The sequence below is a fragment of the Castanea sativa genome, chromosome 4 (assembly GCF_040712315.1).
Source record: "Castanea sativa cultivar Marrone di Chiusa Pesio chromosome 4, ASM4071231v1".
NCBI classification, from domain to species: domain Eukaryota; kingdom Viridiplantae; phylum Streptophyta; class Magnoliopsida; order Fagales; family Fagaceae; genus Castanea; species Castanea sativa.
This window is the reverse complement of record NC_134016.1, coordinates 29,689,411-29,709,785: the sequence shown is the minus strand read 5'-3', so window position 1 is coordinate 29,709,785 and position 20,375 is coordinate 29,689,411. Positions and strand designations below refer to the sequence as shown.

At 37.0% G+C, this 20,375-nt stretch overlaps 1 protein-coding gene across 1 annotated transcript; it reads left to right on the top strand.

Moving 5' to 3' along the window:
* The first annotated feature begins 10,721 nt into the window (after nt 1-10,721).
* Nucleotides 10,722-11,198, top strand: LOC142632690 (uncharacterized). The gene has a single exon (XM_075807054.1). The coding sequence runs from the start codon at nt 10,722-10,724 to the stop codon at nt 11,196-11,198; it is 477 nt and encodes a 158-aa protein (XP_075663169.1).
* The last annotated feature ends 9,177 nt before the right edge of the window (nt 11,199-20,375 follow it).

The window sequence follows — 20,375 nt, the reverse complement described above, 5'->3', positions numbered from 1 at the left end:
AAAATTTATGCAATACTTAAGGTGTGATGAGATTTATGCATTTCTAGACGTATTTATATTTTGTGTTACCTCTCATCGCACCACTAGAAATTTTGATGATTCGAAAATGCATAAATCCCAAATTATGATGAATAAAAAATTTTGTACTTAGGAAATTAAAATAGTTGAGCCTCTAAGCAAACACAACGCACATGCAAGGAGGCTAGTTTTGTATGTGCATGTTCATTTTTTTGGTACTAGATGTCGTCAAACTCATGTATATTTCAATGATTGACAAACGCATAAATGTTACTGGCAAACAAGTGAACACCAAATTGTAATGAATGAAAAATTTTTGATATCAACCAAAAAATAGAAAAGTCTCACATCATATGCAAAGCGCGTGCGAAGAGACTAGTCATGTTTAATTAGCATTATTTATTTATTTGAGTGACCAATCGGTACGTATGTAATATTGACACAATTACGCAAAATTTTACCGTTATCTAAGATTCTTTTGAATATATGATGAAACAACTTTTACTTATATGTAAAATTGTTATATGTTTTTCTACTTTTTTTATATCTTTTATCTTTTATTTTTATTTTTATTTTTATTTTTATTTTTATTAATATTATTATATGGTGGAGAATTGCTTGGGGCATTCACATGCTTACCGATCAGCTTCTCCTGCATTCTATTTTTGTAATTCCAATGAAGAGTTAGCTATTGGTAATCATTAAAAAGGATAAAATTCATGTCCCAAATGTTGAATTTTTTGTTTCTCCAAATGTAGTTGCATCTCATAATAATGTCAACCAACCAAATCGATGCATAATTACGTGGAGAAAGCCAAATTTATCATCTTTTGGTTTACTTTTCAATAAAAATGGATTATATGTATACTTTCTCAAAGTTATTATCCTTAAATAACTACACAAATTTACAATGATTTTTATTATTCGTATATAATGACACATAAAACTGCTGATATCAATTCATCATAATTCTATTATATAAACTGCAGGAAATTTGAAAGTAAGGATTGCAATTGCCACAGAAGTATCCATTTATTTCTAAAAAATATGGATCAATAATAATCTCAGTCAACCAACTTATCAGGATTTCATAAGTTCAGTAATTTTACTAAATATTTTAATGATTACCATTGCATTCTTTTAAAATATTTAATCCTCAAAATCTTTTTAATAATTAATATGTTACAATAAGCAACATATTAACCTATGAGTGTCTTTCTTTAGATGTTCAAATCTATGTTGAACATCTTAACAATGGTATTATGGCGTGTTTAGATAGGTCGAATTTGGTTCTCAAAAAAAAAAAAAAAACAACAAAAGATAGGTCGAATTTAAACACTTGCATATTTTAAATTATGTTTTTTTGTTAACACGTGTTAAAAGGTATAAGCTAAGGTGTATTTAATAATTGAGTTTTTATATATTATTTGAAAAAAAAAATCAAATTACCCACAAATATTAAGAAAGACACACATAGTCACAATGAATTATAGGTGCAATCCAATAAATTATTGACAAAAAAAAATTATAAACTTTATGGGTCAAAAAAATATTTGAATTGCTAAAATAATACTATATCAAATTTATTAATCTGTAACAAACACAATATTGACCAATTACATATGTGATCGGTAAGGATGTCCATTCAAAGTGATAAAATGAGAAAAAGAACATGGCTACAAAGGGAAATATGTATAATAATGAGAACCTTGACAAAAGCAATATCATAAAAATTGTTTAATAACCCAAGCTTAACATCAATAGTATCACTACAATTGATCATTCTTGTGCGTAAGCACAGGTTACATACTAATTATAGTTAAAACTTAAGATAAAATAGCACTTTTTTTAATTAAAAAAAACAATTTAAAAAATATATTTCAACTATAAGAACACGAATTTAAGCGGCCCAAGCCCACCAAGAATAGTGAAGTTAGAGTTCCTAAATCCGGCCCAAAACAATAGAATTTAGTATAGATAGTGGGATGAGCAAATGTGGGCTTCACCCGAGGACACAAATAGGGAAACAAAGTCTAAAAGCCTAAGGTTTTAATAGATGAAGGGTTCTTTACACTATTTCTCGAGGACAATGTTCTTAGTGGTTATAAGTATTGTTCACTTTTTCTCTCAGTTACAATTCTCTCCATGATTTCTTCTCTGTAATTCTTGTTGGCCACCCTTCTATCTGAGAGCCTCTTTTTTTTTTATATATTCCATGGCATCTTGCATCCCTACCCTCCATTTGTAATTTTCCCAAATCTCCTTAAGACACCTATCCCTTTAAACGCCTAGTGAAGGCGGTGAAAGGAGCTACTAAGCTGTGAATCCACTGTTCAGGTCACTTCTTCATTAATGAAGCTAATAAAGCTATTATCCACCATTTAATGCGGAGGATCAGGTGAGACTTTTGCTAGAAACTTCCTACAAAGTTTCCATTCAACCCCTGAGACACCCTTCTGCACCCCTTATATCTCCCAAGGATGTTCTATCACTCCCCATTCCATCCTTAGACCACATCACTCCTTGGACCATGGATGCTCCTTCCAGAGGAACAATTGAAGGTTACAACGATGCTTCTCATTTTCAGTCCTCGGATCCCCACAATAGCCCCTTAAAACCTTGTTATTTCCACTAAGGTAAAAAGTAAGGTTTTAGTGATACTCCCACATATCCTTACGTGCCAAGCGCATTCCCAAGTCTCTTCACCTGTCATCAGCACGCTCTTGACGCTTCGGTATCCACGATCTCACATTTATGGTGTCAGGCGGCTGCTTGGCCCCCCACGTTTTATGGTACGATGACAATCCTACGACCCTGATTTACTTCCATTTATGAGCGGGAATTTTACCGCTCATTTTCACCTCTATATAAGGAAAGGCTGGAGGGGACTTCCTTCCATTTACTCACTTTGCGATCTTTTGTTGAAACAGCAATCCGAGGAGAGATTCTTCCATTGCAAGTAGGTGCATCTAGATTCCTTTACATATAATTTTTTTTTTTTTGCTTAGGTTTACTCATTACCTTCACCATTAATTGCCATAGGTAGATTCACTAAGCTAGTTGATACTCCCAAAGGCATGGCTGCCTTTAAGGCCCAATATAAGATCCCTGATGGTGTTGAACTCCAACACTATAAGCTAGGAGAATGGTTAGTTAAAAACAGAGACCCAAAGTCAGTAGTAATTCTGATGATCTCCTTTATAGAAGGTGGGATGGAAATCCCCATGGGTAGGGTCACAATAGATTTTCTTATGAACTATAGGTTGACCCCTACCCATTGTACCCCAAATGTCTTTAGACTCCTCAGGAGTGTAGATATGATAAACAAAAAAAATGGGGACCAACCTCACATGGCATGACGTAAATTGGGAATACAACTGTTAGAGAGGGGAAAAAGGGAAAGGGACCAACTATTATATCAAGTGTAGGGTTCCTTCTGTTAGGTTAATCTCATGCATGCCAGAATCAAATAAAGGTATGGACGAAGATTTCGTCATCTTCTCGAGAGACTAGCATGATGGATTGCACTGTCCCACCAAGGAGGGGGAACTAGATAGGGTTCCCACAAACACTAGAGGCATATAGGTTTTTTTTTTCTTTACCTAAGAAAGAATTTTTATAATGCTCTTTCTATAACTAACGTCGTATGTTTTCTAACAAACGAACATCACACAACCCCTAGCAAGAACCTCGTGAACTTTCCCAACTTAAACCGCATCCTCAGATCCGAGATCTTCCTCCACAAGGACGGTCAACTCCAAGCAGTGCACATGATCCTTGGATTTAACCCAATCTCCAAATGATTTCAAAGTCCAAAGAATGTAATCAATGCTAAGGATCCCAGACTAGCTTTAATTGACGTTGCAATTCCAAGCTTTCTTATAACAGGACCTCCTCCTGCTGGAACTTAGGAAGCTCAGCTTCCAACCCCGCTCATAACCAGAATACTATACTTCCAAGAACAACCCCTACCTGCAGACGAGGAAGCGAAAAGGCCTACCCCTGAACCTGTCCAAAAAGTGATAGACAGAGACTTCGAGGTCTTTTATCGCCAAGACGCTCCTAGTATATCACACCTCCCTCCATGTCTGGCCCAAGCTAGCTCCAACCAAGAAAAAGCTCATATTCTAGAAGGGATGGGGTTCAAAAAAAAAACTCCACACCTCATGGCTCTACTCAAGGCCCACGCTAGGAGTGCATCCCCAGCAATCCCAGTGATGCTTGTGGCGCACATATTTTGGTGATGCAGCACATAACAAAAGGAAAAGGGGCCAAGAAGGTAAAGGCCACAATGATGCTGGGGAAGGAGAAGTCACTCACTCCTCTCAGCAGCCCTCAATCAAAGAGGCCCGAACAACTAGGGCCCAACAGAAGAAGGGTACCTCTACTAGTACCTCAAAGAGCCAAAGGGGAACAACCACATAAACCTTCCCCTTGGAGACCCTCCTTCACGATGAGCTCGGGAGGCCCGATCATGAACGACACCAACTTAAGAGACCACCTGAAAGGCAGGTCAGGTCTAATGGTAGAATGTCTGGAGAAAGCCCTCTTCCTGCCCGAGGACATGCAGGAGCTCAGGTCCTTTAGAAAAAGCGAGGTCTTCCTGTCTCTAAAAAGAGACCTTGTCAAGGTACATTATCACTTCTCTCTTTTCCCTAAACACAGATAAAACATACATGAATACTAACATGCATCAACCTTATAGTCTGTACAAGCAGCCTTAGTGGCTAAAGAATGGTGGACCAAGCTCTAGACTAGGCCCGTAAGGCTGAAGGCAGGGTGAACATAGCTGAAAAGGCCCATGCTAAGACTAGTTAGAAACTCAAAGAGACTCTCGCCCAACTGACTAAGGTTGAGAAGTCTTGGAAGAACGCTAAAGCTGCAATGTCCAGCTTTGAAAAACAAGCTGCAAAGTCTTTGGAGGCTTAGAAGAAGGCCGAGAATAAGTTGTCCTTGACCATGGTGGAACTTAAATAAACCCAGAAACAGCTGGCAGTCAAGGATGCCGAGATGGCTAAGGCCAAGCAAGCAGCCTACGACGTGGGCATGACTAAGATTGCCTAAAGTTTAACTACCCAGCTCAAGGACGTTGCTCGCGCCTTCTACCTCAAGGCATGGGGTCAGGCCCTCAATGCAGTCGGGGTTAATACTGAATCAAAGCTTAAGGCTCTTGATAAAGTATACTACCCTCCAGGCTTGTGCCTGGCCCCCAGCTCCCCTCAGCCCCCAGTGGACCCTAGCTCTGCCCCCACCTCCTCCTCGGCCCAACCTGCCAATACTCCTTCTAACATAGTAGCCATAGAGAAAGAGCAAGAAAAACCAACCCTAGTGACTGTGGTGGATGTGGAATCAGAGGAGGTGGCTAAAGTGGCCCAATTGAAGAGGAAGAAAAAGGAGAAGGTGCAAGAAAAGAAGGGAGGAAAAGAGAAGGAAGCCTCTTCATAACTTAGCTCTAGGGTTAGGGGCAATCAACCACGTTTAAATGGGCTTAAGTATAGTTGATGCCCTTCTTCCCCTCCCTTTTTTTTTCTTCATATGTAATTCAACTTTCTAATCTTAATAAAAATAACTAATCTTTAGTATATTATCTCTCATTTATCTATACTTTATTTATTTGATTGTATCTTCGGCCATTTTCTTTTCCTCATAACACTTACAATATTCTAACATTTGATTAACTAAATCAACTTCCCTTACCTTACTACTTACTCTGGCACAAAGATAAACAAAGTTACTAGACAAATCCTTAAGGCAATATTTTGGCACTTAACAGAAATTGGACTTTTGAACCATAGTGATTATTATGATTATTTGCAAGAATTCTAATAGTATGTTACTTTATTGGTATAAAATAAAATGAATAAATCCATTGAGATAAAATTGATAAGAATAAGTTTGTGTTTGCTCAGAAGCCTTTTAAAAAATCAATTCATGATCATTTACATATCTAGTCTAAGAAAACATGATAGATTCTATATAGACTCCAAATCACAAAGTTCTGTTACGAAGCTATGCAAACTTTATTCAAACTAGTGTATGACCTTGTGCATATACATGGGTATAATTAAAGGCAATCACAATTATACTATTTAAATTATAAATATTTTTAGAAAATGTCAAAATTATACAAAATATTAGCTTACACATTTTTTAAACCATACATTTTTTAAATATTTAATCGTTTCTAATTATATTTATATATATATATATATATATATATATATATTTAGACTCTTCAGTTTTTGCATCCAATAATTCACTTGCCACAAAATTAAAAAATTAGATGGATTCATGGAGCAAAATTGGACTCTAATTGAAATCCAATTTAGTATCTAATTGAATTTGGACTTTACGATTTTTATACTCAATAATTTACTTGGCACAAAAATTAAAAATTAAATGGGACACATGACTCATAATTGAACTCCAATTGAAATTCAGTTTAGATTCTAATTTGATTTTTTCTGAGTTTTGACTTTTAGTGTGTGTGTGTGTGTGTGTGTGAATCTAACTAGATCTAAACTCCAGTTTTTACACCCAATAATTCACATACCACAAAAATTTAAAAAAAAATTAGATAGGACACATGTTACAAAATTGAACTTCAATAAAAAATTCAATTTTGAAACTAGATTGCATCTAGATTCTTCGGTTTTCGCACCCAATAATTCATTTGCCACAAAAATTTAAAAATTATATGGGACACATGGCATAAAATTGAACTTCATTTAAAATTTAATTTAGAATCTAATTGAATTTAGACTCTTTGATTTCACACTTAATAATTCACTTGACACACAAATTTAAAAATTAGATGAGACGCGGTACAAAATTAAACTCCAATTTAGAATTTAATTGGATTTTCTCTCAGTTTTAACTAATATATCTTTCTCAAAAAAAAAAGTTTTAACTAATATATATATATATATATATATATATATATATATATATATATATATATATATATATATATATAACAATAAGATAAATCAAAGAATAACTAATAAAATTTATAAGTCAAATAGATAAAAGATGAGAATTCTACAACAACCCAAAGTCTTCCTCAAACTCAATCCACATGCATGTCAGCATGTGATTCTTGAACTAGCTACGCCTCACACACTACAATTAAATCGAAATATTAAGGGGCCATTTGGTAACGTTGTTCTAGTGACATTGTTTGTATTTTTTGGAAATACATGTGGGTGAAAAAGTGTGTGGAAATACATGTAATGTTGTTTAAAAACTAAAAACATGTGTTTAAACAAATGTACCAAGCGAGCCCTAAATTTTGCTAAATGTTGAGTGAGTGATGTTTGAGAAGAACAAGATAGTCCTACATTTATATTTCTTCATATAATAAAATAAATGACTTATTTCTTCATGTAATAAAATAAATGACGTCAAACACAAATAAAGTTCATAGGCTTGAAGAAGCGTTTTAAAAAATAATAATAATAATAGCCCAAAAAAACCCCTACCAAAATGCATTAGGAACCAATTAAGGGGGAGCATCCAATTATTATTATCTTTTTTTTTTGGTTGTGTGCCTTCTTGTTGTGGTTATAGTAAATTGTTGTAATTACATTGGTCCAAAATTCACATGGCTATACCAGAAGGCGGATGGCTCACAGATCCGTGAACAACTTGATAGGGTCTTGGCAACTCCGGGGTGGTTGGCTCTCTTCCCTATAGCCAAATTGTTTCACCTCACCTCTTCAGCTTCTAATCATTCCCCGTTGGCTCTTCGAATGGTGCAAAAATCCCATAAAAGAAGACAAAAGAAAATGTTTAGGTTTGAAGCGATGTGGCTAAAGGATCAATGGTGTGAAGGGGTGGTGCAAGCTACTTGGGAGGAGGGGTTATCTTTGAGAGTAGATTACACACTTGGAAAATGTATGGAGATATGCCGAACCAGATTGGAGGGATGGAATAAAATAGATTTCGGTCATGTTGGTAGGAAGATTTCTGACTTGTAGAGGCGCCTTGAGTGGATAGAACTTCAACCCACAACACCAGACATTGTACAACTCATGCAAAATACAAGAATAAAGCTGAATGGTTGGCTTGAAAAGGAGGATGCAATGTGACACCAACGATCTAGACTTACATGGTTCCAAGAAAGTGATAGGAACACAAGGTTTTTTCACACTAAAGCCTTGGCAAGGTACAAGAAAAACTTGATTGAAGGATTGATGGATTCAAATGGAGTGTGGCAAGAAGAGGAGCAGATTATTGAAGAGATTGTGGTGGATTATTACAAAAATTTATTCACCACTAGCAGCCTGACAAACTTCAATGAAATCCTAGAGGCAGTGGAGACGAAAGTATCACAATCAATGAACCATATGCTCACTAGAGATTTCACAGCAAGGGAGGTGAAACAAGCACTGAAGCAAATGCACCCACAAAAAGCCCCAGGCCCAGACGGCATGCCACCTCTATTTTCCAGCACTTTTGGTCAATAAGTGGTGACTAAAACCGTACTTGACTTCCTTAACCTTGGTGTTTTTCCTCCTAATTTCAATGAAACACACATTGTATTAATCCCAAAGGTTAATGATCCTAAACTAGTGACTCATTTTAGACCTATTAGCTTAGGTAACATAGTATATAAACTTGCATCAAAGGCAACAGCTAATAGACTAAAAAAGATTCTCCCGATAATTATTAGTGATACTCAAAGTGCCTTTGTAAATGGTACGCTTATCACTGATAATGTTATTGTTACTTTTGAGGTCATGCACCATATTAGTCAAAAAAAGGAGGGAAAGTGGGGGAGATGGCACTTAAGCTTGATATGAGCAAAGCTTATGATAAGGTGGAGTAGGAGTGCCTAGACAAAATAATGAAAAAATTGAGTTTTAATGGAAAGTGAAGGAGGTTAATTATGAAATGCGTAACAACTGTAACCCATGATATAAGGATCAATGGGAGTCCAAGAGGACATATTATACCAATTAGGGGGATTCGTCAAGGAGACCTTCTATCACCTTATCTTTTTCTCTTGTGTGCAGAAGGTTTGTCAGCATTGATAAAAAAGTCCGTAGCAGCTGGAAACATGGAGGGAATTGTCATTTGCAGGGGAGGACCAAAGCTCTCCCATTTGTTTTTTGCAGATGACAACTTGATATTCTGTAAGGCCTTTCTATCAGAATGCAACTCACTCCAACGAATTCTACACATATATGAACAAGCATCAGGCCAACAGTTGAATCGGGCAAAAACTTCACTATTTTTTAGCAAGAACACTCTTAGTGAGGTCCAAGAGGAGATTAAAACTAAGTTTGGGGTACAAGTCATTAAACAACATGAATGGGTACCTTGGCTTACCATCTCTAGTAGGGAGAAACAAACAGAGCACCTTCAAAAGCATTAAGGAGAAACTTGGAAAGAAATTGGCGGGGTGGAAAGAGAATATGTTATCCAAAGCCGGAAAGGAAATCCTTATCAAAACAGTGGTGCAAGCTATTCCGACCTATACAATAAGCTGTTTTAAAATACCCGACTCCCTCTGTGAAGATTTGACAAGCATGATCCAAAATTTTTGGTAGGGGCAAAAGAATAACGAAAAGAAAATAGCGTGGTTAAGTTAGGGCAAGTTATGTGAGCCTAAGTATGGTGGTGGTATGGGTTTCAAGAAAATAAAGCAATTTAACATGGCTCTTCTTGCAAAACAAGGATGGAGACTCCAAACTAAGCCCAATTCCCTTGTCCACCACGTGCTCAAGGCTAAATACTTTCCACACTCTAACTTCATCCATGCTACTATTGGCAACAATCCATCATACACTTGGCGGAGTATTTTGGCTGCTCAATCAATAGTATGTGAGTGTGTGAGGTGGAGAGTGGGCAATGGCAGGGACATAAGGATTTGGGAAGATAAATGGCTACGTACAGCACCCACACATAAAGTCTACTCACCAAGGTTATTCTTGAACCTGGACACAAGGGTATGTGAACTGATAAAGCCTGAATCTGATAGTTGGAATTCGAAGATCATTAATGCTCTGTTTTACCCACACGAGGTAGAGGTAATCAAGGGTTTGCCATTGAGTTCTCGGTTCCCAAGTGACAAGCTAATCTGGGCAGCATCTTCAAATGGACTTTTTAGTGTGCGTAGCGCCTACTCCCTAGCTGTAAACCTTAACAAACCTGAGACCGTGGGTACCAGTTCAGACGATAGTCAAGTGCGAAAATTTTGGAGGAGAATTTGGAGTCTCTCGGTACTGCACAAACTAAGGCATTTCGTGTGGAGAGTTTGCAAGGAGATTCTACCCACAAAGGCCAATCTCATGAAAAGAAAGGTATTACAACATGGCATATGTGATGAGTGCAGCACCGAGGTGGAGACGACGAGACATGTACTTAGGAATTGTCAAAAAGCTAAGGACACTTGTGCGTACTCAAAGGTAGTCGCACCAATTGGTGGAGAGGAGTGCGTTTCTTTCCATGATTTCTTATGGCAGTTGGTAATGGTTGATAGGGTGGAGGAAGACAAACTTGCTCAAATTGTCATGATAGCTTAGGCCCTTTGCTATAATCGGAACGAGGTAAGGAATGGAGGGAAGCGAATAACAGGGAGTGAAATAATCTGATGGGCAACAACGTACCTAGCAAAGTTTACAGCTGCAACAGCGTCACCAAGTGAACCAAGGCCAAGGTTGGAGTTGAGGAGCCTATGGACACCACCACCAGCCCCGATGTTCAAGGTTAATGTTGATGGAGCCGTATTCTCATCACAGGGTGCAGTGAGTGTTGGCATAATTATCCGACATGAGGAAGGCCGGGTAGAGGTAGCTCTAAGCAAGAAGATTATGGCACCATTGGGAGCAATAGAGGTAGAAGCTAAAGCTTTTGAGGCAGGACATCTATTCGCAAAAGACATTGCAATTCAAGAGTTTGTTTTGGAAGGGGACTCCATCATTATCTATAAAGCACTCTGTGAAATATCAAGCCCACCATCCTCTATGGAACTTGTTATTGTAGCAATGCACGCACTGTGTAGGGATTTTAGGCGAGTTGAATATTCTCATGTAAGGCGACAAGGAAATAGTCCAGCACACTTATTAGCCAAACATGCTAAAAGCATTGTTGATTTTAGTAAATGGATTGAAGAGAACCCTTGCTTTATTGAGCAAGCTCTTATCCATGATGTAATTGCTTTTTCGCATACTTAATGAAATTCTGATTTTCGCATTAAAAAAAAAATTGTTGTAAACGTTTATTAGTGGATAAATTTGAGTTGGTTAACCGCTTAATATTAGTGGGTTTTAAGGTGAATTTAGATGAAGATGAGTGGTTTTTTCAGCTAATAGTTATTTGAATTCAAATGGATCATGTGGGGTTGTTTGGAAGAGTTTTATGGGAGTTAAACGTGGAATAGTGAGAATTGAAACGTGCATTTGTATATGAGTAAAGTAGAATCTCATTGGTCATTTATTATTATTATTATTATTATTATTATTATTATTTATAAGTATAGTTGTTTTGATTCTTTAGTAGGAGAGTGGTCCTATCTTGTAAGCAAAGTTTTGGGTAGAGTGGTCCATATCATAAAGTTATGTTCTGAATCTATCCAAACTTTATTCAAATAACAATAAGATAAAATCAAAGAATAACTAATAAAAGAGTACTAGCCTCATGTGCGATGAGACTCTTTTTTTATTTTGAATTTAATATAATTTTTTAATTTGAATTTTACTATTGTTAGTGAAGTTACACAGGAGGGATTTTAATTAAACTAAAATTTAGGATTTAAAATGGAGTAAACTGTTGAGTTTAATGTGTGCTAGTTTTTAGGGAAAAAATGTATCAAACTTACATGAGATATGTTTAGATAGAAAGTGTGCTAATTTTTAAAATAAAATTTTCTCAGGTAGTTTTTTTTTTTTTTAATTTTGTTAAATTACAATTTTAACCCTATTTTTTATTTTTTTAGGAATAAAGATTATCTAATTAGATTATGGGTATTTTTGACATTCTTGGAAGACATAACTAACTTTCTAATCCTCTTAATATACAGAGATAAATCAAAGTTTTAGGTTGCATGAGTTTAGGACCTTTGAAACTTTGCATGTGAGAAGGCAGGCCAATAAGTTCGCACATGCTCTTGCGGCATATGCAAAAGACATTGACTCTCTTGTAGCTTGGGTGGAAGATTGTCCACTGCTCATTGAATCTTTGGTGATTCAAGATGCTATGTTTTATTCCTGATTTCAAATAAAGTTCACTTATTTCCCATAAAAAATAAAATAAAAAAGAGATATAAGATGAGAATTCTACAGCAACCCAAAATCTTCCTCAAGTAATCCTCAAACTCAAGCCACATGCATGTCAACCTGTGATTCTTGAACTATTAAATTAAAACTGTTACGACTTAACTTAAATCGAAATATTAAATTTTGCAAAATGTTGGGTGAGTAATGCTTGAGAATAGTATAGTCCCACATTTTATATCCCTTCATATAATAATATATATTTTAGAGAGAGGAAATCCAATTTTTATTATAATTTTCGGTAACATCTCTTGTCTACAAACATCTCTTGCCTATAATATACAATTTCAACCATGAAGTCCCAAGAAAAGAAAATTATCCCCCACCCCCAATAAAATAAAATAAACCTTCATCTATGCTACCAAACTCACTTTTTTACACATGGACTGAACCGCTCCACATTGCTAATCAAGCGGGTAGAACAAGACCCACATACACCTTACACGTGTCCGTATCCCAATTCCCAAGGCCCAAGCTGAGATCCAAATCCAACTCCACGTCACTACCATCGGCTCGCTCATGAGACTTAGCCAGCGAAGCCTCCACAAAAATACAAAGAAGGAGAAACATTACATTTCAACAACTAAATGCAAAACAATAATATTATAAGCGCAACTTTTTCCAACAAATTTTATAAATGTTAAAGTGGTTAACTGTTAGAGTTGGACCCAATGGATTTGAATAAAATTTATTGCTAAAAATTAAAAATTAAAAATTAAAAATTGAAAATACTGTAACAAAATAAATTTTAAATGTGTAAATAGTACTGCGGAACCTATTTTTAATAAAAATTTGCTAAAAAAGTACATGAATAGTGTGCGCACAGTATGTGTACAGTGTGCATAGTGCGCATTTTGTCCCCAACAGCAGAAACCAAAAAAAAAAAAAAACGCAAATAAACAAAACGCAACCACAATAAGTTGGATCCAAACGCGGCCAATGGATCCGCTATTTCAACTCGACCACTTTAATAATTGAGTTTTAATAATGTATAAGTTAAGGTGTATTTAATAATTGAGTTTTTATATATTATTTGAAAGAAAAAAAAATCAAATTACCCACAAATATTAAGAAAAACACACAGTCACAGTGAATTATAGGTGCAATCCAATAAATTATTGACAAAAAAAACTTTATAAACTTTATGGGTCAAAAAAAAATTTGAATTGCGAAAATAATACTATATCAAATTTATTAATCTGTAACAAACACAATATTGACCAACTACATATGTGACCGGTAACATGGGATGTTCATTACATGTGATAAAATGAGAAAAGGAACATGTTAAAAAATCAATTCGTGATCATATACATATTTGGTCTAAGAAAACATGATAGATTCTATATAGACTTCATATCACAAAGTTCTATTATGAAGCTATCCAAATTTTATTTAAATTAGTGTATAACCTCATGCATATACACGAGTATAATTAAAGGCAATCACAATTATATTGTTCAAATTATAAATTTTTTTTTATTTATAAAATGTCGAAATTATACAAGGTATTAGCTTATACATTTTTTAAACCATACATTTTTAATATATTTAATGGTTTCTAATTTTATATATTTAGACTCTTTGGTTTTTGTACCTAATAATTCACTTGCCACAAAATTAAAAGATTAGATGGATTCATAGCGCAAAATTGGACTCTAATTGAAACCTAATTTAGTATCCAATTGAATTTGGACTTTTCAATTTTTATACTCAATAATTCACTTGGCACAAAAATTAAAAATTAAATAGGACACATGACGCACAATTGGACTCCAATTGATATTCAATTTAGATTCTAAATTGATTTTTTTTTTTGAGTTTTGACTTTTAATATGTGTGTGTGTGATTTAAAATCTAATTGGATCTAGACTCCTCAGTTTTGCACCCAATAATTCACTTACTACAAAAATTAAAAGATTAGATATGACACATGCTACAAAATTGAACTTCAATAAAAATTCAATTTAGAATCTAATTGAATTTAGACTCTTTGATTTTTGCACCTAATAATTCACTTGACACACAAATTTAAAAATTAGATGAGACATGTGGCGCAAAATTAGACTTGATTTAGAATCTAATTGGATCTAGACTTTTCGGTTTTTGCACCTAATAATTCACTTACTACAAAAATTAAAAAATTAGATGGGACACATGGCACAAAATTGAATTTCAATCAAAAATCAATTTAGAATCTATTTGAATTTAGACTCTTTGATTTTTGCACCTAATAATTTATTTGACACACAAATTTAAAAATTAGATGAGACACTTGAGACAAAATTAGACTCCAATTTAAAATTTAATTAGATTTTCTACCAACTTTGACTATTAATATATATATATATATATAGAGAGAGAGAGAGAGAGAGAGAGAGAGAGAGAGAAATAAGATAAAATCAAAGAATAACTAATAAAAGAATTATAAGTATTATAGATAAAAGATGAGAATTCTACAGAAACCCAAAGTCTTCCTCAAGTAATCCTCAAACTCACGCCACATGCATGTCAGCATGTGGTTCTTGATCCAGCAACACTTCACACGCTACAATTAAATCGAAATATTAAAATTTTGCAAAATGCTGGGTGAGATATGCTTGAGAACAAGATAGTCCTGCATTTATATTCCTTCATGTAATAAAGTAAATGACGTCAAACACAAATAAAGTTCATAGGCTTGAAGAAGTGTTTTAAAAAAATAATAATAGCCCAAAAAAAAAAAAACCCTACCGAAATGCATTAGGAACCAATTAACCATGGAAGCCTCATCTTCCTAGCTTCTAGGGGGTTCATCCATTTTTTTTTTTTTTTTGGGTTGTGTGCCTTCTTGTTGTAGTTATAGTAAATTGTTGTAAACGTTTATTAGTGGATAAATTTGAGTTGGTTAACCGCTTATTAGTGGGTTTCAAGGTGAATTTAGATGAAAATGATTGGTTTTTTCAGCTAATAGTTATTTGAATTCAAATGGAACATGTGGGATTTTTGGAAGAGTTTTATGGGAGTTAAACGTGGAATAGAGAGAATTGAAACATGCATTTGTATTTGAGTGAAGTAGGATGTCATCAATCATTTTTTTTTTTTATATAAGTAGAGTTGTTTTGATTCTTTTGAAGACATGGGTTAATAAAAGAGTGATCCTATCTTGTAGGAAAGTTTTGGGTAGAGTGGTACATATCACAAAGTTCTATTCTAAAGCTATCCAAACTTTATTCAAATAACAATAAGATAAAATTAAAGAATAACTAATAAAAGAGTATAAATCAAAGAGATACAAGCAGTGCCAGCTCATTGGTATAAGCCATTGATACAGCCGCCTAAGGCCCCAAGTGAAAAAAAGACCCCTAAATTTTAACTAATAGTATTAATTAAGCCAAAATATTCACCAATAAATAAAATATTATTTTCTTATCAAATGAAAAACAAATAAAAAAGAGAAAGAAATGCTATGTCTACAACAATTTTCACAACATTTTTACAAAAAATCCTAAATAACAAATTGTTAAAGGTTGTTAATGACAGCAACAAAATAATTTTAGTAGTAGATTCAACTAGAAAACAAGAAGCAATTTAACACCTAAAATTTGTTATGAAAAATATTCTAAATGTAGCTGTACGGGCACAATTGCACCTGGCCCCAAGAACAGTTATGGGCTCAGGCCCAATGAGCCTTAAACAATATGAATTTGTAGAGTGTGGGCTTGAAACCCAGGTTAGAAGTGCGTGAGGATTAAATGACAAACTAAAGATTGGCGGTACTTGGAAACAGTAAGGAATATTGTAAATCAGCTTCCTCGGATGTAAGCCGAGAGTTGTTCTTATATTATATCTTTCTCTTTGTTTCTTTTTCCTTTTAGGTTACAAAAAGTCCGTTCCCCTTTTCTCTTTTAGGTTCCTTCTTAAATACTCCTCTTTTTAATACTTTGTACACGTGTTGCCCAAACTCCCCCTTAGCCTAGATATTTATTTTCTTAGTGCCTTAGAATAGTAACCAGAAGTTTCCCTTCCACTGTTTAAGTGTCACTTCCCCATTAATGCGGCTAGGGTGGTAGGTGCAGGGTCTTTAATGCGGAGGTAGCAGCCTTTACTTTGACATTTTTCCAACATCGGTGCTTCTAGGACGTTCAAGGGTTCACCCCCCTTAACCATTGGTTTTGTTCGTGTCCTTCCCTAACCTTTACCATGAAGTCCCGGGTTCTTCGGTGTCAGTCCGAAGGGAAAAATCATCCTCGGCTGTATCCTCGGACCCTCGGCGTATAGGCCGACCCGTAGTACTAAGAAGTCCTAAACCCAAGAGCAGGTCGGCCTTCCTTAGCATGACCCAACGGCCCACATTCTCATCAAGGTCTTTTTACTCCCCACAATAGCCCCTCAAAACTCTAATTTTCGACATCCGAGGAGAAAAATAGGGTTTTGATCTAACGAGGATCCACTCCACACACTTTATAAGTGACAGCACGTGTGGAAATCGTTTCACGTCCCAAAAGATGCCACTTGGCAGTTTTATTTTCAAAAACGCGCGCATTTATTACTGTAAGTTACTCTTTGTCTCCCATGTTCAACGGTGAGATGGGCATCCAACGGTCTTCGTTACTCCACGAAATTTTAGGCGGGACAAATATAATTTCGAGGCCGCCTTTTCGCACGTCGTGACGCTTCGGGAACCTGCGCCTTCATTTAATTCATCAGGGACTAATCCCATCAAAACACCAACAATCATACTTTACCTGCAGAAAACCGTGGAAACCTGTACCTTCAACTTTGTAAGTTCTTGCTCTCTCTATTCTTAACCTTTTCTCCTCGGATACAGTCCTCGGCTGTCTTCGTAAATATTTTCACCTTTAGAGTTTAGCCTTTCGTTCCTTTCTAATGGGTAGGTTTAAGTGTCTAGTTGATACCGCCGCTGGGATGGAAGGCTTTAGGGCCAAATACCGTATTCCCAGTGATGTAGGGTTAAAATATTGCCCGGCAGAAGCCGTGGCCGGTTCTAGGAAAGAGGGAGAGGTTATCATCCCAATGATGGCCTTTATAGAGGGTGGGATGACCCTTCCAATGAAACCTGTAACTAGGGAGTACCTTCGCAACCACCGGTTGTGTCCCGATCAGTGCCTCCTAAACGTTTTTAGAGTTTTGGGTAGTGTAGATGCTCTGAACGAGCAGATGGGTTTAAACCTCACATGGCACGATGTCGTGTTTCTATATGAGTCCCACAAACTTTCCGACGTAGGTTACTACATTAAGTCCCGTTCTAGTGTCGTTAGGTTAATCTCATGTCTGCCCAAATCCAACAAAGGCATGAAGGACGACCACCTGATCGTCTCTGGGAACTGGCACGACGGCTTCCACTGCCCAGTTGAGTGGGGGAATCCAGGTGCGATGCCGTAGGATTAATCTCCCCACAACACAACTTCTTCTAACACACCCAGAAATGCATATTCATACTTACTTAAACTTGTTAAATATCTGTGTGAATCTGACCAGGTTTGTTTGTTTTGATGTCTTTTTTGCAGATAAACAACACGTGCGTCCTCGTCTGAGTCACTGTAACGTCGCAGATCTAAACCGAATACTTCGCTCCGAGGTGTTCGTTAGCGAAGACTTACAACTCCGGGCTGCTCATCTCATTCTAGGGTACACTCCCATTTCCTCGGACTTCCAGGAGATAGAAAACGCCATAGTTGCGGGTGACCGAAGACGAAGGAGGATAAACGTAGCTCGGCCCCACTTTCTGGACGACCGCGACCTCCCGGACGCTCCTAACACCGTTTTGTACAACCGGCCTATAGCAGCCATTCCCTTCACCGTGCACTCACAAGCAACTGTCGTTCCAGAAGATCAGGTGTCTTCTTCACATACACTTGACGACGAGATAGATCAATTCCATTTCGAAGACACCGAGAGACCTCGCGGGAATCAGTTTGTTGTACTTTCTAACGAGGAGGAAGAAGCCACCGAGGCCTCTGGAATTGCAAGGTTGGTGGTTGCCCTACCCGAGGACGAATTCGAAGAAGATATGGGAAGAATGCAGGGTCTCCTCACCAATAGAGCTGCTAAGGTTGTAGAGAAAAAGACGGGGACGTCCCAAGTTCCCCCATCTTTACCACCTCCCCCTCCTCTAGCTGAACCAAAATTTCCAACCGAGGATCCCAAGAAAAAGAGAAAGGGGGATACCGAGGGGACGATCAATAAGGACCCCAAGAAACCACGACAACAACCCCCACCGGTTCAGCAGCAGAAGCTGGACAAAGGCAAGGGTAGGGCCCGCTCGGTTGAAATCGGGGAAATCAGGGACGAGGCTGAAGTGCGCCGAGCACCGACCACCTGGTCCCCCGATCTAAGACTAGACGGCACACCCATCTCCTGCCAGTCTAGTATAAGGGCGGTTCAACAAGGCCATGCCCACCACTTGGCCGAAGTGTTGGAACGCCCTCTCCTGCTGCCCAAGGACATGGAGACCTTGGAAAAAATGGGCCAGCCACAACTATTCCTCTCACTAAAAAGAGACTTAGCGCTGGTAAGTTTTCCCTCTTTTAGGAAGATTTCACTTTTAACAATATTTATAAGTAAGTTTTTTTTTTTTTACTATTCCTAATTCCATCATACTTTGTTACAGGCCATTCAGGAGGTCTTTGTAGCCGAGAAGTTTATAGAAGACACTCGGAAGATAGCCAGAACTGGGCGAGCTCGAAATCGAGCCGGAGGCGAGAAGTCCTTGGGCACAGCCCTTGCTGAGAATGAGAAGTTGACCTCAGAGGTGGCTGATCTGAGGAGAGAGAAAAATGGGGTCGAGTCAAACTTGAAGACCATGAAGACCCAGATAGAAGGACAGCGCAAGCTCCTTCGCGAAAGAGATGAAGAGCTCTCCCAAGCTCAAAGGGAGTGCTCGGATCTGAAAAAGGAACTGGCGTTGATGAAGGAAGAAGCCAGCTCCTTCCAACTCTCTCTTCAAGCCGCAAGCGAGCGAGTTTCGAAGAAGGGGTAGCAACCACGAGAGGAGCGGTGACAGAGGAGTTCGCGGCTTTATGCCGGGAATACTGTCAAAAAGTATGGGGGGAAGCTTTAAACGTAGCAGGAGTTCCTCTATCTTCGGATCTGAGGAAGTCCGAGAACGTTTGGCTTCCCCTGGAAATACAGGAGATTGAAGAGGCTCCTGCTGCCACTCCTACCCCTGAGACAACTCTTCCTGCTCTACCTTTGGTGGTCCCACAGCAAATTTCTGATCCTACAGAGCCTTCTGGTTCCAACAAAGAGAAGGAAGGAGGAGGGGATGCAGAGAAGGACTTGAGCCAGACAGTGGAACCCAACGTCCTTCCAACGAAAACAGCAGATAAGGGAAAGCAAGTCTTGACTCCCTTTGAGCTGGAGTTGAGAAAGACCGAGGGCACCAGTACCTCTCAGCAAGACCCCCCTACAAAAGCTTAGGACCTATCTTTAGGACTTCTCTTTTTCCATATTTGAATTATATATGTAATGTATATTTGACTGATTAATGAAGAACAATTTCGTTTGCTTTTCACTTGGATTGTATCTGTTTTTACTTTATTCTTTTTGTACTTATTACAGAAGTTTCTCAGAGTAAATAAATCTAACTCCAAGGATTGCACAATCATAACTTTCACATAATCACGCGCATATTATTAAAGATTTAATAAAAGGTGACATGGTTAATATATTTGAACAATGCCTCGATTAAAAAGAAGAGAGGACCTCATATAACAATTAAACCCTTATAATGCATAACACTGTTTCTAGTAGGATGTAAGATCCGAGGACCATTCCTTACACAAAATTGCTTAACACTTAAAGATATAAAACTTAAGATCCGAGTTTAATAAACAGTAACGCATTAACATCCAGACATAATAAGGAGATAACCTTAATCAAAGTTGTAACTTCAAATGTTAATTTTCCCAAAGTCGGAGGTCCGAGGACCCGACATAACTAAGGTTCTGTTTAACAAATGATAAGACATCAATTTCCACAAGGTTTGTGGTCCGAGGACTGCACTTAACCAAGTTTCTGTTTGATTCTTAAAAATGATAACTTCAAATGTTAATTTTCCCAAAGCAGGAGGTCCGA